Source organism: Miniopterus natalensis, chromosome 3 (genome assembly GCF_054644295.1).
Source record: "Miniopterus natalensis isolate mMinNat1 chromosome 3, mMinNat1.hap1, whole genome shotgun sequence".
NCBI classification, from domain to species: Eukaryota; Metazoa; Chordata; class Mammalia; order Chiroptera; family Miniopteridae; genus Miniopterus; species Miniopterus natalensis.
In genome coordinates, this window is record NC_142083.1 from 100,084,708 (window position 1) to 100,110,586 (window position 25,879).

At 52.6% G+C, this 25,879-nt stretch overlaps 1 protein-coding gene across 1 annotated transcript in view; it reads left to right on the plus strand.

Annotated features, from left to right (window-relative positions):
* Nucleotides 1-21,373, plus strand: part of VWA3A (von Willebrand factor A domain containing 3A) — a 45,311-nt gene extending 23,938 nt beyond the window's left edge. The window contains 22 exon segments of the mRNA XM_087815230.1: nt 196-321; nt 1,882-2,017; nt 2,115-2,218; nt 3,352-3,432; nt 3,894-3,988; nt 5,458-5,577; nt 7,046-7,120; nt 7,309-7,453; nt 7,863-8,058; nt 9,041-9,111; nt 11,455-11,607; nt 12,944-13,034; nt 13,508-13,591; nt 14,142-14,239; nt 15,041-15,178; nt 16,073-16,181; nt 16,893-17,037; nt 17,660-17,804; nt 18,202-18,353; nt 19,112-19,232; nt 21,085-21,182; nt 21,322-21,373. Coding sequence (XP_087671356.1) covers nt 196-321; nt 1,882-2,017; nt 2,115-2,218; nt 3,352-3,432; nt 3,894-3,988; nt 5,458-5,577; nt 7,046-7,120; nt 7,309-7,453; nt 7,863-8,058; nt 9,041-9,111; nt 11,455-11,607; nt 12,944-13,034; nt 13,508-13,591; nt 14,142-14,239; nt 15,041-15,178; nt 16,073-16,181; nt 16,893-17,037; nt 17,660-17,804; nt 18,202-18,353; nt 19,112-19,232; nt 21,085-21,182; nt 21,322-21,373 — 2,535 coding nt within the window.
* Nucleotides 21,374-25,879: the final 4,506 nt, after the last annotated feature.

Sequence of the window (25,879 nt, forward strand, 5' to 3'; positions counted from 1 at the left end):
AACACTGCAGGCCAGTGCTGTACAAAAGACCACTGCATTTGAGAGCTCTGTCTGGTATGCTGACCCCCTAGGCGGTCAGGTTCAAACAGTCTGCCACTCGGCTCAAGGACTTGACGTGCCACTTGCCTCTCTTTCCTTGGCTACTGCTGGTGGCTGGGTGGCCTCTGGATGGCTGACTGCTCCTAACACCCCCAGATCTGTGCCAGCCCCGAGGTCCAGGAGCTGTTGGCGGAGATGCAGAAGGCCCAGAGCCTCCTGAGCCACGTCCAAGTCCTGCGCCGTAGTGCCCCTTGTGAGGAGCTCACAGGTGTGATGAAAGAGGTAGGTGGGAGGGACAATTCTGGGACCTACTCCAGAAGGCACTCAGCTGGCCTCACTCCGTTCTTCTTCCTCACCTGTATGTCAGAGGGCAGGGCTGTTGAGCTCCCATGTCCTGGAAGGGAGAGACGGGCTGGGTGCGCTCAATGGGCCTCCCACTGCCCCAGAAGGTCCTGGTGGGTCTTCAAACTGAAAAATGCATTTCAGGGAAAGTCCAGCAGGCTCCTGTCTCCCCTTCCATCTCCTTCTCCTCCCAATCTGGAGAGTAATGAAGCCTCAACCACACAGAGTAGGCCATCTAGGAGGTGGTCTTTCACCCCAGCCCTCACTCAGGGCCAGCCCCTGCTCAGCGACAGTTCGTCTGTCATGGGCAGGGAGCTCAAGCACCCTAGAAGCTCTAGGCTGTTTAGATGGCACAGTGGACTTGGCTGTGGACAAAGAGCGCTGGGAGGCATTCGTCCTGGCTGGTTGCAGTGAGAGGCACAGCACCTGGGCAGGGGCTTCAGCTGCAGTCCCGCTCTTCCACCGGTTGTGCTTGTGCGTAACCACGATGCATTCGCGTTATAATCACAGCGCTCACTTGCTGAGCACACAATGTAAGGGGCACAATGCTTGCTTCTCTAAACGCCTTATTTTATCCCTGCAACAACAGTATATCAGGTAGGTATGTGATCAACCCCATCTTACAGATGAGCAAACTGAAGTCACCAGGTTAAACAGTGAGCTCAGGATCACAGAGAGAGAAGCGCAGAGCCTGACGGAACCCAGGTCTGCCAGTGCCAGACTCTCGTTAGGAATTTCCCAAAGTGAAATGCACGTGCACGTGGGGTTTGCAAGATGACTGTAGGGCATCATTATGGTAGCTCATTATGGTAGTAATAGATCTTTCTATTAAAATTAGCTCATTATGGTAGTAATAGATCTTTCTATTAAAATTATTTAAATATGAAAAAGTTATTTAAATACAAAAAAGGAGTCTGTTTTCAAAAGTAAATAAAATTGAATAGAAAAAAAGCTTTAATGCCGTATGTTTGATTTAAAAATAAACTGAGTACATAATAGTACAATGGTATTCAGATATAGCAAAATTCATGAAAATGGTGCTCAGATGTCCAAAGTTTGGGAATTGTGGTTCTACATTTCACTTCTTCGTGAGCTGTGTGATTTAACCTCTCAGAACCTCAGGTTTTCAGTTTATAAATGTGGGCAGGGAAGGCTGGGCTAGATCAGAGCTCCCGACATGTTTTGGTGTAGGGATACTTTTTAGTTTCCTGAAGCCTGATGTTATGCACCCACTGAGAGGCCACCTGTCATCTGGAGGCCAGTGTTCCGATCCTAATGTTAAGAGTGGGGACAGGGCCAGGAAGGTGAGCAAATGAAAAAGGAAGTGAGTTGCTGGATGCATCTTTCTCCTCCCCTGGAAATAACAGAAATCTCCAGAAAGGGGCAATAAATTAAATCTTTAAGATTCTCCCCTTGGGGGAACTGGGTAGGTGGGGGAGACTGAGGACTTTGCAGCTCTAAAATATGGTTATGTAATGAAAATTTTAAATTTTAATTCAGATTTCCACAGAGATTGCAAAAGGGCCGCTCAGAGGTCTCCTGCCTAAATCCCCAAAGCACGAAGCTCCCCTCACAATTGAGTTCCCAAACTTGGACAAGACTTCTGCAGAATGGCTGAAGGTCAACGGCCTGAAAGGTAAATCCCCACAGAGGGCAGAAGCGGGACTCAGGTCACTGACTGCCCTCTGGGACTTCACGAGCGGTGCCTCAAACCCCACCATTTATTTTTACAGCCAAGAAGCTAAGCCTTTATCAGGTCCTGGCACCCAACACATACTCTCCCATCAAGGAATTTGTGCCTATTCTCCAGAAAACAGTATCATCCACTATCCACAAGGTGACTCAGACTCAGACTCTCTCCATCCCGTGCAGGGGAACTCCTTTGTGGCATTTCCCTTCTTAAATGTTCAGAAAATAAGAGTCCTAAAGCAGAGCCTGAGGAGCGTGGGCCTGAGGGCCGAGTGCGATGCAGGCTCTCCACTCATCTGAAGATGAAACCTGGGGGATGGGGCAAGAGGGAGTAAACTGGGCACCGCAGTCACCTCCACTGTGAAGGTTTCCCTCCACCCCACGCAGAACACACTCACCCTTTGTGTCCTTGCTGCACCTGGCACAGACTTCTGCCGTAGCTCCTGGAACGTGTCAATGTGTGTATTTGTTACATGTGCAAATCTCACCAGAGCACCAGCCCTTTAAAAGGAAAAGCTCTGTATCCCCAATATGTAGTACAAGTCTGCAGTCAATGAATGTTTACTGGACAAGTGAGTGGGTGGAAAGAAGGAAACGATGGATGGATGGATGGATGGATGGATGGATGGATGGATGGATGGATGGATGAGTAGATAGATGAAAATGTTGATCAATGCACGGAAACATAGGCGGATGGGTGGATGAATGGAGGAAGGAAGGAAATGTGAACAGAGGGAGGGAGAAGTGGAAGGAATGATGAATGGAGAGATGAGTGGCAAGATGGACGAGTAAAGGGAAGAGAGGTGGGTGACTCGAGCAGTGGACGGCCGGATGAGCAGGCGGACGGCGTGATGGCTGGAGATACAAGTATGACAGCTTGGTGGAGAATGAAAGAACAAGGCGAACCAATTTGATTTTCAGTGTTCATGAAGGCCTCCCTGGGTTCCCCAACCGAAGAACCCATGGCCAGTATGTTTTCAAGGTCTCTGACTCTGTTATCACCAAAATTTCCAACCAGATTTTGTAATAAAGACCCCAGGTGCAGAAGAGCCTCCCAAACGGCAGCCTGACTTGCCATCAGGGACGGTCCGTTCGGGGCCACTGTCCTGCGGGCCCTCTGCTGCCAGCTCCAGACAAGGCAGTGACCTGGTGGGGCGGGGGTGGGGGACATAATCTGACCCCAGATGTGGTCAGAGTCGCAATGCCCAAATTAAACTTAAAATTCTTCCCGCCGGTGTGCGTCCACTGACCTGCGCCCCTCCTGGCCTCGCCTGCGTGCAGAAGGCAATGATACCGTTCCAGTGGCACGATGGGACCGTGAGGAATGTTCACGTGGACCTGCCCTTCCTCTACGAGTACCAGGTCAGCAGCGGGTCCAGCCAGTCGGAATGTGGGGTGCGGGAAGGGGGAATGGGAGGAAGGCACCGAGTGATGTGGAGATGCCAAGCCACTGACCGAATTCTCTCTTGTAAACAGAGACTGTGCTCCACCCACAGGCACCTCTGGAGCTTTCTCCACCCCATCCATCCCCAGGCAGAGACCTGAATGCCTCAAACAAAAGCCCATAGTAATATTTTTTTTAAAAACCCTCTAATCCTTTGAGACAAGGTCTACCTCCTCCCCAATATGGGGCAATAAAATACTTTGACTTTTCTCTTCATGGTCTGATGGCAGATTTGTCCATGATTTAGTGGAATGTTTCTACCCACGGCCTTGACACACCATTCCCAGAAGCCAACTGGGGTACACCCGTTTCCTCTCAGACCCCTTAATCGGCCACGCTGTGTGCAGTTGCTCACCCTGTGTGGCCCATGGGTTTGCAGAAACAGCTCAGCAGAGCTATTCGGACGTACGAGAGGCGGATTGAGTGGCTCTCGTTGGCCAGCAGAAGGATCTGGGGCACCGTCTGCGAAAAAAGGTACCTTCCCCTAAGTAGTGTTCTTGTCCTGCATGGGTTTGGTGTGTGACAGAGCACTTACCCAACTCCTGGATTCCCTGTTTTGGTAGCATCAGAAGCCATCACTTAGGCTAAGGACCAGCAAGTCAGTCAGCAGAACCCCTGGAGGAAAAAGGCACCAGCATCATCATCAATGTCAATAATGTTATCATTGTGTTACTCAGGATTCTTTCAGTTAAGAAGCAACAGGAACTAAGTGCAAATTGTCTTAAACAAAACAGTGAAGTCTGGTTAAGGTACCTGAGAATTGCAGAGTAGATCTGCTAGCTGTCTTCAGGCCTGGCTCGATCCAGAGCTTCATGTATGTCAGGAATCTACCTCCACCTCTCATCTCTGCTTTCTTCTCTGATGGCTTTGTTTTCAGGCAGGCTTTCCCCTCCAGGTGGCTCCCAACTTACTTTTTACCAGTTTTAGCATTCCCAGAGCTTGGGGCAAGGGCCCATCCATGAGCTCTTCACCCTGCCAGGGTGGCATCATATTCTGATTCCCTAGGGTAAATGCCCACTCTCAAAGCTTGGGGTAGGGTCAGCTCTACCCACAATAAATGGACTGATAGAGGCAGAGGTGTGTCCCAAAGGAAAATCAGGATGCTGTTGCCAGAAGAAGTAATGGATGCTGAGTAGGGAGAGACGGTAGGTATTCATTATAACCATTATTATCACCCCATACCTTATTTGATGTGTTACTTTTACAAAATAGTGTACTTTGTAATACTATAATAATTAAAGTATTATATCCTTTAATTATTAATGCAGCCCTATGAGGAGTCTTATTATAAACACCGTAGTTTATAGTAAGCATTCCAAGGATCAGAGAGGTTTTGTGACTTGCCTAAGGCCACTCAGGAAGTGGGACTTGAACCAAGGTCTTCTGATTCTAAATTCTGTAGATTTTCTTTTGCTGTCTATAGATGTCTCAAAATGAGAACAGAGGGAGGGGGGTGGGAATATAAGGTTTGAAATAGGGGAAGGAGAAAACTGAATGGGGCTAGAGATCTTAAAACAGAGAAAGGAAACAAAAAGATACAAGCATTTCCCCAGAGGCCCAGACACAGGAAATTCCACATCTAACTTGCTTACCATGTTTCTGTTTTTCCTTCAAAGACCCCAGCCTATAATAATTCTGGATGCTAGGACTTTAAAACAAGGAAAGATACGAAAATCATTATATGCGGCCTCTGCCCCTTAAACCATCTTTACCATGAGACTTTGTTCCATGACATGACCTCCTGAGAGAGAAGGTTCCACGACCCCCTAAGTCTACTGCTGTAAACCCACCTCCGTTGACCTCAAACCACGGAGAAAAATTTGGCCAGCTGTGGATCTGGCATGCAAAGTTGCCCTGGAAAACACTTTAAATAGTAAAATGGAACAAAATGAACACTATCTGGGAGATTCGGTTCTCCACCTAAAGCTTGTGTTTCTGTTGAGGGTGGTTATACTGCTCGATATCTCTGCGACCAATTCCACGTACATTATTCATATCCAGCACTCCCTGCGACTTCTGCTGGAGGAGCAACTGTCCAACAAGGATGCCTTCAACCTTGTCGCGTAAGCTCTGGATCCCGGGTCCCGGTGGGGAGGTCGGAGTGCTGGGCCTCTCCGCTGGGCTGAGGCTTCGGGCAGGGCTGTGCGACAGATGTTCTGAGCGCCCAGCGTCCTGGGACGGTGTCTGTTTATCTGATTCGAATGATCGGGTTTGGGGCATTGAATAATTAAACAGCTGCAGAACAGTCCCACTGGGGAGAAGGTAATAAGCAGCCCCAAAACACTCTGCTCCATCAGCCGGAATAAAATAACCCCGCCCATTGCCCCATTTGGCTTCCAAGCTGGTAAACACAGGCGAGAAAAAGCAGGGCCCCAGGCGTGCCCTGTCTTAGTTCCTAAGTTGGGTTTAGCAAGGCACAATATTTCATTTAGGATTCTATTTCTAAATTTTAATTTTATGTGTAGCTATATATAATTAAGTTATATAGGTATAACTATATAAAAGTATATATATATTTAAATTATATAATTTATATCTAAAATTAAAATATAAATAAAATTTTTAATATTTTATATATAGTTAACTATATATTTTTAATTATGTAACTATTTAAATTATATGCTATATAGTCATATGTAATTTAAATATGTATAGTTCTGTATAATTTAAATATATACATAGTTTTATAAATATTTTTAATTTCATCCATTTTAACTAATTAAGTAGGAACCCACTTAAACTATACATTTTTACACAACTTCACACCTAATAGGGAGTGTTCTAAACCTATTAAGTCAGCAGTTAACATTATATATTATTCTGTACCACAGCCTAATTTTTTCCTAATAAATTCCAAGAAAAAAATGCTTAGAGAAACATTTTAGGCAACATTTCCATTCATTTATCCATTTATTCATCCACCGTTCAACAAACTTTTACCGAAAGCCTGCCCTGTACCCGTCGCTGCTGGGCATTCGGCACGCGGGCATTAAACCACGAGCTTGTGGCTCAGTGGAGACGGGCGTCGCAAGGTCTCAGCGGACACTGGCCTGATGAGGCCGAGTCCAGGTGGAGGAATCAACGTGAGCCACAGAGAAGTCGCCTGTTCTTTGATGAAGGGGATGGGTCCTCTTCTCAGGGACTTAAATTCTGCCTCATAGGCTGACATGATGCATATTAAAGAACAGACTATGGTTTGGACAGAGGGTGGAACCGTGTCGTGAGTGTGAATCAGTGCTAGGGAGGTTAAGAAGGGAGAGGGGGTTCACTCAGCCAAGCCCGGCAGGAGGGAAGTCTGGCCAGAGCTGCTCCTGGCTCTGCCTCGACTGAGAGCCCAGCTCTGCCTGCACCGCGACTGTCCTGGGGCAGGTCATGACCAGCAAGGAGATCTCGGCTGGCCCAGGCCAATGACACCCCAACATTTTGGAGGTGTAATCAGGATTTTGGCCTCGTTAGAAGAGGCCAAAGACCTGGGGCACGGAGTGGACCAAGCTCCTGCCTAAGAACAAGCCCTCTTTCCTCCCCTCCAAGGTTTGGAAGCACAGTCGAAAGCTGGAGGCCCGAGATGGTGCCCATGAGCCACGACAGCTTACAAAGCGCCTGGCAGTAGGTGACGGGCAGAGGCTGTGCCTGCCGTGTCGGAGGGCAGCCTGGGTGGGGTCGTTTCTCCGCCCCCCTCTCCACTGGGAAGGGGGATCCCTGCCCTCCAACAGACATGGGCGTGAACCTGGAAACCTCTGCCTCTGCTCCTGGTCTCGCCCGGCCCCGCTCAGCGTGGCCTTTCCTCCTCCCAGGTGGGCCCTGAGCCTGCAGTGTCAGGGCAGCAGGAACGTCCTCGGTGCCCTGCGGAAGGCAGTGGAAGTGGACTTCAAAGACAAAGACAAGCAGCAATCACAGGGCATCTACCTCTTCACGGGGGGCATCCCTGACCAGGACACGGTAGGGGTTCCCCGTCCTGGGCATCCCAGTTCTTCACGACCCCCCCCTTCCTGTAGACAGACGCCTCTCCGCTCTTTCTCCAGCATGGTTTCCCAGACTCGGCTTAATGTGCAGCCTAGGACTCACCTGGGGGTGCGGTTCACATGCAGATCCCGGTTCCAGGTGGGGCCTGGGGCCTGAGTGTCTGCATTTCTAACAAGCTCCCAGGTCATAACCAGGCTCCCGGGTCCAGCTCCCCGGCCAGACCCTAGTGAGATAGAGAAATTGTGACCCAGCTCATTCATCCTTCTACCCTCAGCGCCAAGTGCTAGACCCGGCACACAGTAGGCCCTCCAGAGAGATGATCAGGCTGAACTGACCTGACCTGAGGCCAGCAGCTTCAACAGCCCTCGGCCCTGTCTCCCCACAGCCCACGCTCAGCGCCTACATGGCTGAGGCCTGTGGGGGCTGCGACCTCCAGCTGAACGTGTGTCTCTTCTACGTGAGTGAGCCACGGATGGACACCACGCCCCCTGCCTGCTATGCCAGCCGCGCCGACACGGCCGCTGCCTACCGAGAGGTCGCCCGGGCGGCCGGTGGCCGCTTCCACTGGTTTGGAGACACGGGTGCGTGAGTGTTGGCTGGCTCCTCCACCTCTTGCTCCCTGGGCATCTCAGCACCAGCCTTCCCCTGTGCCATGGGCGTATTCCAGGAAAGCGCGTGTGAAAGTCACATAGGGAAGTGGGCAGCCGCTGTCCACAGTCAGTGCGCACTCACGGGGGGCGCAGCGGTGGGCATGCCCCGCGCAGCAGGGTTGCTGCCCCTGTGCTTGAAAACAGTTAAAATGGTACACTTGAGGTTACATATGTTTTACCATAACTTTTTAAGTAAAAAAAAAAAAGTAAAATTATTTTTAAATACTTCAGAATGTCGGAGCTGGAAGGGACACTGAAGGCCTCTGAGCTTAGATCTCCCAAAGGGGGCTGTTCACACAGGTGGGCGACAAGGCAGTTGTACATGGAACACAGGGCAACACCTGTTTTTATTGTGATAGTTGTAGGGGATCAGAATATGCCATCCCAAAATATGCCACTTGGGCATAAGAATTATTGTGAGCTGATGCCGCAAAAGCTCTCTTCCCCTCCCCCACATTCCCTAAATGTCGGACACAGGCAGTGAGTGGGTTCCACCAGGAGCCACACCCAGGCAGGCCAACTTCGGGGCCTGTCTCCTTAGTCATTACACTTTAGTTCCTCTCGAACTAGTCATCAGTATTCACTGCAGACATTAGCCGCTTTCCATAATCCCAGGGTGGGTGATTTCACTCACTGCAGGACCAGAACCCTTGCTCCTAACCTACTCTCCCGTGGGTGCAAGCTCTAGTCTGGGTGCCAGGGTGCTGGGTCCCGTGGGCATCCCCACTGTTGGTAACCTCACTATAACTACCACTGGGCTGTATCAGCATGGGGGCTGGTCAGCTCAGCCCACTAAGACCCCACCCTGCCCCACCAGCTCAGATCACCTCCACACAGCCCTGCTGTGCACACATGTGGACCCTTGGGGGTATCTGCACCCCTCCCCCACACTCAGGATGGGCTTTGTTTCCAGGCATTTACGAAAGTGATGACATCAACGCCATCCTGTCTGAGCTGGAAAAGGCTCTCAACTACTCCCAAAAGGTATGTCTTAGCGGCGAGGCAGATGACTGCTCTGGCTTCTGTGTTATTTCTGGGACTGCCATACAGAGTCCCACGAGCTAGGTGGCTTGAAACAACGGGCATGTGCTGTTTCAATGTTCCAGAGGCTAGAAGTCTGAAATCGAGGTGTCAGAAGGGCCACGTTCCCTCTGAAGACTCTGAGTAGAATCCCTCGGTAGCAGCTGGTGTTAGAGAAAAAAACATTGCACCGGCTGCTTGTTAAAATTTCAAGGAAGGCTTTGTGCAAGATCATTGCAATAAGGGAGAGGAAATGAACTCAACTCCAGACACAGCAAAGACAGCAGGAGATGTTTAGCCAATGAGCAGAGTGAGAGTCATGGATGGGAATTACTAAGAAAAACTTGGTCAGCTGCCAAGGCTAGGGGCATCCTTGCTAAACGGACTCAGCGGGATGCTTGCAGAAGGCAGGTCACGGACTGAGACATCAGGGTGGGTGATGAAGAACTTGATCAAATATCAAGGGCGGGGGGAGAATCCTGACTTAGCAGGATTCTTTCTAACACTGGGTTTAGCCTAGTTGACGCCTAGTTGAGAAGAGGGCTCAGAGGGGCCTGACTAAAGTTGGGCCAAGGAGGGTGTCCTTGTCAACTGACAATTCTTAGCATTCCTCGGCTCCTGGCAGCACTGCTCAATCTCTGTCTCCATAGTCACATAGCTGTCCTCCCTTTTCCTCCTGTGGTGATACCAGTCATATTAGATTAGGGGCCCACCCTTCTCCAGCACAGCCTCATTAACTAGCATCTTAATTACATCTACAGAGACCCTATTCCAAGTAAGGTCACAGTCACGGGAACCAGGGGTTCAGCCTTCGGCGTATCTTTTGGGTGACATGACTCATCCCACGTCAGCTTCCCTCCTCACGTCCCGATCCACTGACCCCCAAGGCTTCAGCCGAAACACAAGGGTCTCCTGTAAGTCACTGGGTTTAGGTCTGTGAGCTGTACGTTCTGGCCTCTGAGTTCCTTGAACACACCCAGCTCACCCTAGACTGGGGGCCTTGGCACCTGCCGTGTGCTCTATCTGTCATCCCACCCAGATCTCTCCCTGTTGTTCAAGACTCACCGAAATGTAACTTCCTCAGAGAAGGGAGATGAGCAGTTCAAGGTGAGACTCAGAGGCAGAGAGGGGCAAGATCTTGTCAGTAGCAATGATAATGGAAATAAGGGAACACACGTGAAAACATTTGGGGACGAACTGACCGAACTTGTGGCTGACTGTATGGGGTGAGGCAGAAGAAATCCCACGTTTCTCACTGGGGGGCATGGTTGACAGTGGTGCCTTGACCAAGAGACAGAGAACAGGAGGAAGAAGCGAGGTTGGTGCTGGGAGGGTGGCCTGGGACAGAGGTGAGTTTGTGGGCCTGTGGATAACAAGTGGAGGTGTCCTTCAGACAGGTGGGGAAAGAAGGCTTGGGCGGTTCAAGCCATGGGGGTGGACAGAGCAGGCAGGCGGCATGGTCAGGCCGCGGAGACTTTAACTACTGCCATCGCGGAAAAGCACGTCGTGAGCTCCTGGGGGCAGGGCCGCCGCCTCACGCCCTTTTCCTCCCTGTCGGTTGGATCAGCTCCCCTCCTGTGCCTCCCTGAAAGGGCCCCTCTTTGTTGCTTTTTTAAAAACCCCTTCTCTTCAGGTCCCTCCTCTGATAAAGCCATCCACAAGGTCTTCCAGGGCAATAATGGTTTAATCCACCCTTCCTAGGGTGTCATTTGCATTCCAATGGTATCTCCTAGTGCTTCAGTTGAAATAATTACTGGGGAACCTTGCAGGCAGTTGAGAAATGTGTGGGCAAAGCAACCAAGTATGACACACTGTTCTGCCAGCCTCCAGAGTTAGCCCCGGGCAGGCCGTGAGCTGAGCAGCAGATGCAGATGCCGGTCCACTTATGGAAGAGCACTGGCTCTGGAGCCGTACCCACCTGGGTTTGAATGGAAGGTCCTCTATATACTAGTAGTGTGGCCTTGGGCAAGTCCCTTAAACTCCCGGAGCTTTGGTTTCCTCATTTGTGAAATGGGGATAAGAGAGCACTTGCCCGACCTGATTTGAGGGTCTGAGATGCTCAGGCTTTCACTGGCCCAGGGCCCGCTGCATCCCAAGCCCTCCACACATGGTACCTATTATTAACAGGATTGGCCCACGGGTCTGTGCCCCAGGACGCATTCTAGGGACAGAAACAGGAGTCCAGGATCCTAGTAGATGGAGTCTCTCGTGTGTGTGTGTGTGTGTGTGTGTGTGTGTGTGTGTGTGTGTGTGTGTGTGTGTCCCCTGCTGTGGCTGGGGTGCTATAACCCCCAACCCCTGTTTCAGTGTGCCTTACTAGTGTCCTCTCTGAAGAACCAGTCCAGAAAAGACCTGGAAAATGCAGCCCTCTCGAAAGAAAAGCCAAAGATGCTCAAGCAAAGAAGTCAGCCCAAGAAACTCTGTCCTTCCCAGCCCACAGCCCCCTCGGTGGCCAGAATGGTTTGACTCCCTCCCTAATAACATGCAGGATGTTGTTTCCATGTGTCTCCTGGTCTTTTGTAGATCTTGCAGTGCCCTGGGCCAGGCCCCGGGCCCCAGAACCCAGGGCCAGGGGGCATGGGGCAGGGTCCTCAGTGAGGAGTGTCCTGTGGGTGCCTCCAGCCCTGGCCTCTAGGGGGAGGAACTGCACTGGCAGACCTGCTTTCAGCTCTGGGGGGTACCCCTGGCCTCTTCCCCAACCTTTGGCTCTGCCTGGCTATCCCAGGTTTGACCCCTGTCTGGGTCCTAAGGACCCCGTGGATTGAAACCCACCATGGCTGTGAGGCAGGAGAGCTTATCCTGGAAGGTCTCTCAGGGACAAAGGAGCGAGCTATTAGGGTGTCTGCTGGGCTCTTGCTGCAGCTTCCCAAGGTTGGCAGGGGCGGGATACGGGCCGGAGGGTGGCCCTGGGGTGTTTCTCTCCAATCACAACCTATCAAATCTGTCCGGCATAAAATACCCACCTCAGCAACTAGAAGGAGCCTCTAGAGGTCTGACTGGGGAGATCCCAGACTCCACAGTGCTTGTGAGCAGAAGGGGCCAGGAACTCCGTCAGCAACTCGGCGTCTCACTGACCCGCAGGCCCTTGTTCACAGCCCGTTTCAGAGTGAGGACATTCGCCCCAGCCAGCGGGTGGCCCCCGTCCTGGGGCAGAGGTCTGGGAGAGTGTATGCACAGGCATGGCTCTCCTCAAGGAGCTCCACCAGGTTTCAGGAGCCTTCCCAAATCCTGAGGGGAAACCTCATAATTCCAGGGTCTGCCTCTTGGGCCTTCAGTGCTGCCTGAACTGACTCAGTGTGAGGGGCCTAGGCTGCTCTAGGGCCACTTAACGGGCCTCCCGAAACCAGAGCTGGGGGCCCCTGGAGGGGCAGTGCCAGGCCTTTTTAACAGAGCTCACCAGAGGTCTCAGCTGGGCCAGGGCCCTGGGTGACTTTAACTATCGCCACCTTCCAGTTGTGTCCAGTGATGAACGGACCTGCCTCCCCTCAAAACGGAGGTGCCCGATTGGCTACCTGAACGGCGGCCTGTTGGGCTGCCGGTAGGGCCAGAGGCCCAGCAGGAAGACGGGTGGGTGGCTGGTGAAGAAAGTCCTGGCAAGTCCATACACATGTACCTTTTCAGCTCAAAAGCCAGAGTCCCCTCTGAGTCTACGGCAGGAGATGGGGCAGAAATGTCTGAGGAATCTAGTCCCTTAGGCTCCTCCTTGCAAAGCTCCTAATCAACAGATGAGGCTGGGATGATGGGGGGGGGGGGGCCTGCTGACAGGCCCCTGACGGGAAAGACTGCCTGTTTTCAGAGCCTTAGAGACGACCCTGCCAGAGAGAGCAGTGCCCCCGCGAGAGCTGTGAGGCGGCCTCCACTCGGTGGCAGAGCGAGCACCTCACCAGGTGAGGCCTGGGGGCAGGGCTGGGGGCAACGGGTGTGGCCGAGACATGTTGATAATGACAGGAGCCAAAAAGATCCATGACCACGAGTCTTGATCATGGGCCAGCCCTTCCTCTAAGGCTGTCCCATGTAAAGGTTATAACAATCAGTTCTACGTGGCAGGTAGCCTGTGAGCTCCCCCTTTTACTGATGAAGAAATTCAGGCACAGAGGGGCTAAGAATAGTGACAGTGCCAGCTGGTTGTGGCAGGCATGGGTGTGTTTATGAAAGGACTCAGCTCCCAGGACCTAAGAGCATGTATCTCACTTCCCACATCAAAAACATAGCGGAGTGGCTCAGAGCAGGGTCCTGGAATCCGTGGGACCTGGGTGGAACCTTTGCTCTTCTTACCGCTGCTATGAACTGGGAGCAGCGAGGATGAAGGGAGATGGGGTACGGGGTACTCAGCCTAGCCCACGGGCCTCGTGTCCTCTAGCTGCAGCCCAGTCGGGCCAGGAGGACCCTGTAGCACCCAGGAGGAAGGCCCGAGCGAGGGAGGCAGAGACAGGGAATGACGCGGGTAAGTGGGAGGACGTGGGAGTCTGGGAGCCCCCTTGCCCTGTGGGAACTGTAAGGTCAGCAGCCCCGTGGCGGGGAGACCCCTTCCGCTCTTCCGGACGTGGGCAGCGGTGCCTGCGGACCAGGCCTGTCCTCACGCACTCAGGCCCCAGCCAGGGAAGTGGACTGGCAGTCCTGACCCCGGCGGCGAGAGAATGAGAGTCAGCTGGAGGTGCCCCAGGTCCCCGGGGGCAGCACTCCCACTCTGTCCTGGGGGAGGGGGGCCTCTGCCCGGCTGGCTGGGAAGGGGGCGGAAATGAATGCCCCAGGCCAGCCCAACTGCTTCCAAATGGTGCCAAATGGTGCGGATCCCAGGAACCTTTCACCGAGGTGGGAGAAGAGAGGTCCCAGCAGGTTTGCCCCACCTGCCTCACAGCCTCGCCTTCCGCCTCCCAGCAAATCCCGCCTAAGGAATTTCCCCTGACTTGATAGACAGAGAAACCGACATGAAAAGGAAGCGGGGGGTGGGGGGTGGGGGGGGGTGCACAAGGTAATCTTACTCTTTCTCCCAGGCTCAGGGTACAGGAAGCACCCTCAAGGAAGGGGCTCAAGAAGGACTTGCTCTTCCATGGTGTTGCCCAGAAAGGATACAATCTGCTCAAGCCAAGAGGTAATGAGTTGTCGGCACCAGCACATGTCCCCCTAGGCAATAATTCCTCTGCCAGCCTCTGCTTGGGGGGGGGGGGCGCATACTTGGAAGTGAGGACAAGCCTGCTTAGAATGACTGCTAAGGGTTAAATACCCCTAGATTCGAGCCCTGAGTGTGCCCCCCCAGCTGCATTTAATCTCAAAGGCCTCCTCTGTAAAATGAAGACGATTGTATCTGTCAAATAAGATCGACGAATAATTGAAGCATATTTTGTGTCAAGTCCTTAGTGGTGCCACATCCTTTTGGTTGCAAGCAACAGAAATCCCCCTTCTTGTGCGTCCAGAAGGCAGACCACCTTTCTTCCCTCTGCCACGCAGTGAGGTCGGCTTGGTCCTGGCTGGGCCAGTCCGGAGGCCGCGCTCTGGCTGCCTGGAGCCTGCCCGTTCTTGCAACTGGTTGTGACAAGGAGACTGAAATGATCCTAACTGGATTACAGTGTGAACTTTAGGCCCATCAGGGTTTCCATCCGAATTTTGTGGGGGAAGGTTGAAATGATGTGCGGGAACAACAGTGTCCCCCAGCCGAGGGAGTAGCAGGTACTCAACAAATTCTGTTCCCCGCTGCCCATATTTCTTGTGCATCTCTCTCTCCCCAGCCCCGGGGAAGGAATCTGCGTGCAATGGATGCTCTCAGTGGGACCAAAGAGCCCCGCATTTCAAACATGAGACAGATTTCAAAGACGAGATTTTCATAGATGAGTCAGACAGTCATTCACTTCAGCCTGAATTGCCCAAGATGATAGTTCTTTTCTTTATTCTAAAGTGGGTAGCAAATTATGGGCTAAAACCACTGAAGATGGAGATCTCCAGATGCTTGGGTCCCACTTGCACTCATCAAAGGTCCGTACAAAGGCCGGCGGCAGCCAAAAACTGCAGCGCCTTCCCCAGTGTAGAGGTCCAGGTAAGTCGGGGTTTGTGGGTGGTGTCCTCTCCCAGCTCCTCTTCTCGGCCACGCGGGGCAGCGTGTGTTGGGGAGAACTCCACGTGGATGTAGGCACCGTGGCTTCTGTTCTTCCTGCCAAGCCCGCGCCCCCAAAGTGGGGCTGCTCTTGGGGAACAGGGCCTGCAGATCCTGCTGGAAGAAAGGGAGCCCCTCAGGGAGCCTCAGGCCAGGCTCGGGGAAGAGGGGCTCACTGGAGTGAGAGTCAGAGTCTGGCTGAGCACACAGGGCAGCGGCCAACGTTCTCACCAGCAGGGACTGTCCCCCAGCACTGTGGTGGTATTAGGGTGGCAGGGACGAGGGCTACCAGAGGAGGTGAGGGGTTCTCTGTTTTCTACTTGGGGCTCTTGTTTCTCATTGCTCGGACACTGGAACAAGTACACTTAGTACAAAATGAAAATCTAGCCATGCTTTTTTAAAGACCCCATTCATTGTCTCTCCTTGCCCTCTTATACAACATTGTCAGCACGAGAGGGAACCATAAAGATAAAAATAGCCGCCAAATTCAGGATTACCCACCAGAAAATGTTTAAGGGAGTCTAATCATGCTTCCCCCTCTCCATCCAAGCTCACCTTCCATCCTGCCATGAAGGGTTTTCTGATTTAAAATTTAGAGAGACTATATTTGTTATTAATACAGTGACCACATTTGCCACAAAACCATCATCCCAATTCCCCATTCCGCCCTAGAACCACACGTCTAGTGATAAAATAAAAGCTTTAAAACAAACAAACAAACAGGTACATTTAACAATGTTTGGGAAATTATGAGCCTCAACGGACTGAACTTTTTAGAGGGTGATGGGACTATGAAGAAAAGTGATGGGGGAGTTTCCTTCGCCCGCGTTAATCCAGGGGGTGGTGAGGCACGTGCAGTGGACGCCCAGGGAAATTGAGGCGTACATCACGCGCCTGAGGAAGGTGATGTGACGCTATGTCCAGAGGCTGCAGTGGCTGCTATCTGGTGAGCCTGCCCGCTGCCCTGGAGGGTGGAGGGGCATGAGGGAAGAGGGCAGTCAACCCCAGGGACCCCAGGGTCAGTCCTTCCCAGGCCAGGCACTCACAAACTGTTAGGTGGGGGATTCGGCCAGGAGGGTCATCAGGTACAGCATGTCTTCTGGGTTCAGAGGTCAGGCAAGATGCTGGATGACAGGGAGGTGGAACAGGGGCCAGAGAGCACCAGAGAGGACCCAGGTCTGTCCAGGGGTGTTCTGCAGGGCCATCTTCCACATCTTCCTCCTGGCTGTGACTGAGGGGCTGACCCTCGAGAGGCTCAATTTAGTTGGGGGTTTTCTGCACAGTACCAGGCATATAACAGATGCTCAGCTGGTTCTGTTGGGCCATCAGCGGACTTTGTGTTCTGTAGTATATTTCCCAGCCCCAAACAATACTGAGACTCTGCTGAGTCCAATCACTTAACTTGAAGGATTTGGAAGCTCAAGCCCAGGGCAGTTATAACCACGTGTACAAGCGATCACAGACAGAGCCACAGCCAGCCCACCCCTCCAACAACCCCACCAAGGCCATCTCCCAGCGGGTTGACATCTGACCAGTGATCAGTTAGGCAACAGGTGTTGCAAGACCGTGTGAATTTGACCGCTACAGCGAGGAAAAGCAGCCAGGAGGGGTGAGCCCTCACTCCTTCCCTGCCTCTGCCCCAACCCCCCTGGAGCAGGGAGCCGAAGGCTGTTTGGCACTGTTTTGGAGAAGAGAGTGTGCATCCTGCTGGACACCTCGGGGTCCATGGGCCCCTACCTGCCGCAGGTGAAGACAGAGCTGATCCTGCTGATTTGGGAGCAGCTGAGGAAGCACTGTGACAGGTAAGAGACGGTAGTGTGGGGCTGAAAGGGGTCGTTCCTGGGGCTTCCTGGCCAAGAGCACTCCCTCCTCACCATTCCATAGGCCAGGACCTTTCTGAAATGCACAAATGAGCACGAAAGAACACTGATTTTAGAAATCCTACTTGGGCCCAGGGGCAGCTGCAGGCAAAGGAAAGGAACCATCCTGGACTGTGCATTTCAGCTGAACTTGGTTTTTAAGGGGTAGAGGCAGTGGGCTGTTTGTTTTCTCTACTCAGAAGGTTTGACCCTAAGGGGTCAGCAGGAGACTGGCCCCAGACTGGGACTCACTCTTGCCCTCATGATACAAAGAGCAAACATTTATTGAGCACTTAGATGCGTGATTCCACTCACTCCTCACAATGACCTAAGGTGGCATTATCTCCATTTTTCAGAAAAAGAAACTAGGACTTAGGTTAAATAATTTGTCTGAGATCACACAACCTACAAGTGGCTGAGGGGGTATTAAAATTTACTTCTGTCTGCACCCAGAATCTTCACTTATTCTCGGGTGGTCCCCAACCCAGTCCTCACAGAGATTACTTCCCCAGAATTCAGTACAGACTGGCATGTTCCAACCAATCTCTTTCTCCCCCCTCCCCAGCTTTAACCTGATCAGCTTTTCAGAAGACCTACAACTGTGGCAGGACACCCTGGTGGAGCCCACAGACACAGCATGTCACGAGGCCATGCAGTGGGTGACCCACCTGCATGCTCAGGGCAGCACCTCAGTCTTGCAGGCATTACTGGCAAGTTCTGCCCCTGAGCCCGACCTGGCAGCAGAGTGGAAGTAGCATCAGCCCACATGCAGATACTGCACAATACTTCAGAATTTACTAAGTGCTAAATCGTTTTATCTTCCTGACAACCCAGTGAGAAAGGGACTCTTCTTGTTCTCTATAGAAGACACAGAGGCTCAGAGAGGTTAAGTGACTTGCCTGGGGTTGACCAGCCAGGAAGTGAACTGTGCTTTCTCCTAACCCTCGGCAGCGTTGTTATCAGTGGTGGGCTGAAAGGGGGTCTCTCAGTCTTAACGGGGAAGCCACTGGGATCCAGTCAGACACATTTTCTGTGGGAACAGCAGGCCATGGGTTTCCCCTCCTGGTAGCACCCACCCTGAGCCAGACCACCTGCGTGCCCTTTCAGAAAGCCTTCAGTCTTCAGGACGTGGAGGGACTGTACCTCCTGACTGACGGGAAGCCAGACACAAGCTGCAGCCTCGTTCTGCATGAAGTCCGCCGACTCCGGCAGGAACGAGACGTGAGAGTGCACACCATCTCCCCGCGCGGCACGGGCAGGTGGGAGCACTCGCCTGGTCCAGGGGCTCCGGTCAGACCCCCACCCCCACCCCCCACCCCGGCGCCCGGGCCTGTGAGTCAGGCCCTGGGAGCTGGGCAGGAGCTGGCCTTTAACCTGCCAGCGTAGGGCCTGTTCCTCTGACTGCACACGGACAGCTTTGCACCGATTCCCACAGTCACGTGGCGCACTTTTCCTCCCCGTCTTTCCTGGGAGCACATTTATGAACAGTTAGGGGGGGAAAGTTTAAAGTAGCATTGTTACGGCTGTTTTTATAAATGATCACCAAGGAAGAGCATGTGTTAGACAAGAGAGATTTAAGTGCTTCAGAAAAAAAGTGAACATTATTGGCAAATAATGTGATTATTTAATATGTGATTATTTAGGTGCATATTTTATTTCTGTGCCTAAACCGTGAGCTCCAGCACTGTGTTGCTGGTAGACCTACCACCCAGCAGGCACTGGATGGATGTCCAGGTAGGGAGGGGGCTAGAGTGCGGCCGTGCGCTTTGAGGACTCCAGCCTATCACGTGTGAATGGGTGAATCCCCCCACAGGGTGGCAGCTGCTGTCCCTGCCATAGGCTGGCGGGACATGGGCTTGGTGACCCTGACCTGGCCTCAGTGGCACAGAGCCTCGGGGCCTAAGGCCCATTGGCTGACAGACTTCCGCATGAGTCCCCAGGCTGGGGCTCCCAGGAACGGGCCGGGGGGTCAGTCTTCTGGCCTCAGGCAGGCACCTCTCTCTGTTCCTCCCTCCAGGGCCGAGGTTAACTTCCTGAGAAGCCTGGCCTCCCTCACCGGGGGGCGCTATCACTGCCTTGTTGGCGAGGACCTGCTCTTCCAGATCCATGGCCTGCTCCAGGGCTTCATGGATGAAAGGGTAGGTTGTGGAACTACTGAAATGGCTCAAAAAAATGTTAACTGACATGGTTTTTACCCCTAACTGGAAAGATCCCTGCTCTCTTGTCAAAGTGTTGATGACAAAGGCTGTGCTTCCCTGCTGCTCTCCTCTGAGAGCTCTCCCTGCCCCTCCTCAGGGCTGGGAAAGAAGCAGAGTTTCGGGGTGCTATTTAATGAAACAACAGTTTGCATTATTGAGCACCTACTAGGTGTAGGTTTGTTGCTTTACATGGATTACCTCTTTTAACCCTCCCAGCCATTCTTCTGCCCCTTGAATGGGTGAAGAAACAGGCTTTGCCAGGCTTGGGAACATACCTGAAGTCAGAATAATGCTAAAACTGGAGCTCAGGCACCCATGCCCCCGAGCTCTGGCCTTCAATTCCTGCGTGTTTCTGTCTGCCTGGGTTAAAGTCATTGAGGCAGATATTTAGATGATCTGTTCTGTAATAAACCTGGTGAAGTCATGGGTTCCATCACATGTGGGACAAGAGGAAGGCATCCCTGAGCCTCTTCCAGGGGAACAGGAAAACCGCGCTTATTTCTACCTTTTAGAATGTTCCACTGTCAGTTATAACATTTGCAGGGCAGCAAATTATCAAGTAACACAACCAACCAGAATTCCAGATTTCCTGTTGGAGGTTTAAAAATTACTGTCAGGCCCTGGCCAGTGTGACTCAACATTGGCTGAGCATCATCTCGTGCACTGAAGGGTCACGGGTTTGATTCCTCGTCAGGGCCTATGCCCAGGTTGCAGGTTTGGTCCTGGTCAGGGTGTGTATGGGAGGCAACCATTGGTGTTTCTCCCTCACATCAATGTTTCTCTCTCTCCCTCTCCCTTCCTCTCTCTCTAAATTCAATTTTAAAAAAAGATTACTCCCCAGGCTGGGTGTGGCTCAGCGGTTGAGCATCGACCTAGGATCCAGGAGATTGTGATTCGATTCCTGGTCAGGGCACATGCCTGGTTTGGGGCTCCATCCACAGTAAGGGATTTGCAGGAGGCAGCCAATCAATGACTCTCATCATTGATGTTTCTATCTCTCTCTCTTTCCCTCTCCCTTTCTCTCTCTGAAATCAATAAAGAGACATTAAAAAAAGAAAAAAAAGATCACTGTCCCAAGACATGGCATAATGTTTGAAGTCAAGTACTTTGCATGCTTTCTTTGTTTCAGTGACTGCTTTAGGACCAAATATTACAAATAATATAGAGGACACAACAAGTAAAAGTAATGAATGTCCTTGTTACACAGGAAAAGGAACTTTACAATATCGTGAAGGCTCTCAGTTCAGTGCTTTATCAAATCAGACTGTGAGTAGCCTGTGGATGTGGAATGGGGTCGTCCCCGCTCCTGCTGCCAGGGAGAAGCGACACCATCTCTCTCTCAGAGTCTCTTGCTACCCTTCCTTTTAAGGGTAGGCCCTGGAATTTCATTGGTTGACAGAAGAAGAAAGCATGTCTGCGAAGCTGTTTCACTAGGAGAAACAGAGAAAGGGCTGAGTAGGTTTTCCTGCCTCAGTGGGATAAGGAGCGTATTCTGCTCTGTTCTGCTGCCTTCGGTGAAGTTCAGAGACCATCCTGATTTTCTATGGCCCCTCCCTACACTGACTCTTAGACATCTCTTTCAAAGTGTCCTGTTTGCAGAATGGCTCCTTTAACCAGTCGTGAGCTCCCCGTCCCCAGAAACATGCAAGATGCAAGCCAGGGCCCACAAGATTTCCTGCACCGGGTGGGAGGCTACATTTAATTAGCTCTAAAATTCTTCTCCTGAGATTTTGGATTTTCATGTCCCATCTAGTCACTGAATGGGTCTAAACACTTATTTCCCCTTTTCAAGGACTCCATGTTGCCACTATTTGAAGGAGATGATTTAAGGAGATTGGCCCAGGAGATCACCAAGGCCAGAAGCTTCCTCTGGCAGGCCCAGTCATTCAGGTAAGCCCTTCCAGCAGCCCCTACCGCCCTGGCCATGGCACCCTTGTTCCAAGAGCTCCTGCCCTGCTTTTCTCCACCAGGCCCAGAACTCTGAGCATGGGGGGGGGGGGGTCCACCCTCCTTCATTCCTGTCCACTAGGTCCCAACTCCAGAAGAAAAATGATACAGAACCAAAGGTCATTCTTCCGTAGAGACGTCTTCTCAGGTAAGGGAGGTGGATTCCACACCCTTTGAGTGCCCACCAAGGGCCAGGAAGTATGCTGTTTTGTGCACAGTAGTAACTGTGGGAAGGAATAAAAAATAACAATTCTTCTAAACAGAAAGGCCATACTACAAAGAACCACCCACTGAGCACATATTGACCCTGAGAGTGAAGAGCCTGGCGAGCTGTGACCCACACCCCAGGAAACACTGTCCTGGGCAGCAGGGCTCCCTGGAAGCTGGGGCAGGAGGGAAGGCTCTGCCATCCCAGGATCTGCACTAATGTTCCTGCCTGTCCCCCAACACACCCTACACTCCAGTCACAGAGTGTCACTCGTGGGGAAACTCTGCACCAAGTTTCTTGCCTGGAATGTCCTTCTGCCACCCTCTGCCTGCTGACTCCTGCTCATCCATCAAAGCACAGCTCAAATGGCATCAGCTTCACTCTGAAGATGTCCCTGGGACCCATCAAGAGCTGGGAGCCTCCAGCCTTCCTCCCGTAGCATCCTGACCAAATGTCCCTTTATAGAGGTGACACCACTTACAACACCTAGCACTCCATGTCATGCTTCCTTGCGCCTTTTGTCAACTCTTCTCCTTGACCATGAGCTCGCTCAGCATGGTCTCCTTGACCATGAGGCTCTCTCACCTACCAGCATGGCTGAAAATAAAAAGACTGACAATATCAAGATACAGGGCAATCAGAACCCTCACACACTCTCTCAGCTGGTGTCCTAACCATCTCTGGGTCCCCAGAACTGCCACGTGGTAGGCACATAGTAAACACTGAGCATGCAGCTTAGTTGTGGGAGCCCCGCTCTGGAAACCAGAGGCTGGATCCTGGTCCCCTCGCTCTGTGCTTCCCACCACCCTGGTCCACAGGGTTATGCAGGTTCACTGTCAGCCCATCCTGGAGGAAGAAGAAACATGTGAGCCTCATCTCCACCTCCCTCCCCAGCTCAGCCAAACTGAACAAGTCAGCTGTGGTGCCCAGTCCAGAGCGAGTGCTCTACTCACGCATGAGCATCGGGCGGGGTCTGCTGGGCCAGTCCCAACATGTGCATATGAAATGAATGTGTCATGTATTATGTGACCCGGGGTCATTTTCTATGAAAAAATTGCTTTTATTTCATTAATAGGATTAAAATTACTTTTGAACTCAAGTGATTGGAACGTGTGTGTATAAATTTGGGGTGAGATTAAACTTTATTAAAAGGCTCATTCAGAATATAAGAAGAAGTCCAAATCAATGAGAAAAAGATAAACACCCCAATTTTTCTAAATGGACAAAAGGCTCAAAGAGGGGGAAATGGACAACAGGTATACGAAAAGGTGCTCAACAACCTTACCCATCACTGAAATGCCAATTAAAGCACAATGAGTTGCCACTACACACCTAGCAGCATGTAGACTGACAATATGAAGATACAGGGCAATCAGAACTCTCACCACAGCCGGGAGGGGGGGCTGTAAATTGGTTTAACCACTTTGGAAAACTGGCAATTTCTGCTAAAGTAAAAACTATGCATACCCTTTGCCAGCAATTCCACCAAGGGAAATGAGTGCATGTGTTCGACAAAAGACATATTCAAGAATGTTTTATAGCAGCTTTATTCATAGACGTCAAATATTGGAAATGGTGTCAATGTCCCTCCCTGTGATACATTTGTACAGTGGAATACTATACCACTTGTCAGTTGGAACAATGTCATCTGTATTCAACAGGATGCAACAGTCTTTTTAAAATTGATTTGAGAGAGAGAAACATGGATTTGTTCCACTTACGCATTCATTGGCTGATTCTTTTTTTTTAAAAAAAAGTTATTTTAAATTGATTTCAGAGAGAGGAAGGGGGGGAGAGAGAGATAGAAACATCAATGATGAGAGAGCCATTGACCCGCTGCCTCCTACACACCCCCCACTGGGGATCTAGCCTGGAACCCGGGCATATGCCCTGACTGGGAATTGAACTCTGACCTCCTGGTTCATAGGGCGACATCAACCACTGAGCCACACCAGCTGGCCATTGGTTGATCCGTGTATGTGCCCTGACTGGGGATTGAACCTACAACTTGGCATATTCGGGCGATGAGCTACCCAGCCAGGGCCAAGACACATCAATCTTATGAACACTGGGCAACAGAAACAACATGGAAGAGCACATACTGTAATTCTGTTGGTATGAAGTCAAGAACAGGCAAAACTATTGTAGGCAACAGAAGTCAGAATAGTGGTTACCTGTCTGTGGGGAGGGCACCCTGGGGTCACACATGAGGCACCTGGTATGCTGGAAATGTTCTATAGCTTGACCCGAGTGGTGGTTACATTGATGTATATATAAAGTAAAATTTCATCATGTTAAAAAAAAACACCATTTACTAAGGCTTGACAAGCTTTGGCTCTGGCCAGGCTCCATGGGCACAGTCAGGCAGCAGTGACCACAGGCCCTGACACAGTGGACTTCAGTCTGGTCACTGCCTTGGACAGCACCCTTGTGTGACACCTCTACACAGAGAAAACGGCCTGTGGTGGTTGTATTACTTTGATAGAGCTGTCATAACAAAATACCACAAACCCAGTGACTAAAACAACAGAACTTTAGTGCCTCGTGTTCTGGAGGCTGGCAGTGCGGATCAGGTACCAGCAGGGCTGTGTTCCCTGACGGGCTGGGGAGGATCTGTTCCAGGCCTCTCCTGGCTTCTAGCGCTTCCTTGGCTTACAGCAGCATCACCGCAGTCTTACGTGATGGGCTCCCCGTGTGCACGTCCGTGTCCAATTCCCCCTTTTGACAAGGACATCAGTCATACTGCTCAGGGCCCTGCTCTAGTGTGCCCTCGTCTACAGTGACATCCGTAGGGCTCTTTTTCCAGCTAAGGTCTCATTCTGAGGCTCTGGGAGTTAGGAATTCAATGCAGGAATTGGGGGTGGGGCACAAGTCAGTGCAGAAGAGCTGTGAGATCCACTCTGCTTCCTAGCAGGACACCGCCAGCCGGCTGGGGGGGAGCAGGAGGGAGCTGGTCTTTGTGAGTGGAAGGATGGACCGAGACATGGTTTGTGAAGTGGGGGAGCACAGGACCTGGGTTTGAACCCTAACCTCTTGTATAATGATGACAGCCATCCCTGTTTGATCACCGACTGGGCGGGAACCATATTTGGCATTTTGTCAATGCCTTGTTAGCCAGGAGCCTCACAGCATCACAACTGTAAGGTACACAGCAGTTCCACTTTATGAATGAGGAAACTGAGCCTTGTAGCTGCCCAAAGACACCCAGCAAGAAAGTGGCAGAGCCAAGATTTCAACCCAGGGCACTCTGAGCCCCTTTCATCTCTCTGAACCCATTTCCCTGCCTCTAAAATTGAGCTAAAACAGAGTCGTGTGGGCTGAGCAAGAGACCTTGCCACCTGGCACATAGCACGTGCTGGCTAAGATTTTGTTTTTCTCGCCCCACACCCACCTGTGCCCAGGGGGTGAAGGCTTTCCAGCGGGCCTTGAGCCCCGGGCCCCGGCCTGCGCCGAGTCCACCCTGGGTGCGCAGCTCCCTCAGCGCCGTCAGACCCGCTGCGCCCGCCCCTCGCTCGGCTACGGCCGCTTCCACGAGCTTTCCGCGGGTGGTGTGCTCCACCCGAGGCCGCCTGGAGGGAAAGGCACCCTGAAGAAGCATCCCGTCAGCGCGGGGTGGAGGCGTTGGCGAAATGGGAAAATGCAGGACGGGAAGGGTAGACGGGTGGCAGGGAAGTAATGTGGCACGAACTGGATGGAAGGGTGATGGACAGGTGGAAAGACAGAGTGAGAGACATGATGGATTAAAGTTTTTTAATGGGGAAAGGATGGGTAACAGACGGGTGGGGCAGTGAGGGGGTGACAGGTGCTGAGAGAGGAGGGGAGGCAGGCAGAGGGCCGGCTGGACACTGCGCGGGGACTAGCTGGGGCTCCAGGACGACGGCGCCTCTGCGAGCTTTCCCGCCCCATCGACCGCCTGCTTCCCCTCGGTGAGGCCCGGGGGCCCTGCGCCAGAGCGCGCGGCTTTCCGCGTCCAGAGCCCGCAGGGACCGCGAGGACGCGCGGGGCGGTCCGAGAGTCCGGGCTGGCCCCGCCCCGGGAGGCGGCCGGGCAGCTCCAGGCTCGGCGGGCGGGAGGCACCGGCGCTGCGCCGGACACCAGCTTTGCGGGAGCCGGGGCCAGGTGAGCGCGGCGGGCGCGGGGGCCGGGGCCGGGGCCAGGTGAGCGCGGCGGGCGCGGGGGCCGGGGCCGGGGCCAGGTGAGCGCGGCGGGCGCGGGGGCCGGGGCCGGGGCCAGGGGAGCGCGGCGGGCGCGGGGGCCGGGTCCAGGGGAGCGCGGCGGGCGCGGGGGCCGGGGCCGGGTCCAGGTGAGTGCGGCGGGCGCGGGGGCCGGGTCCAGGGGAGCGCGGCGGGCGCGGGGGCCGGGGCCAGGGGAGCGCGGCGGGCGCGGGGGCCGGGGCCGGGGCCAGGGGAGCGCGGCGGGCGCGGGGGCCGGG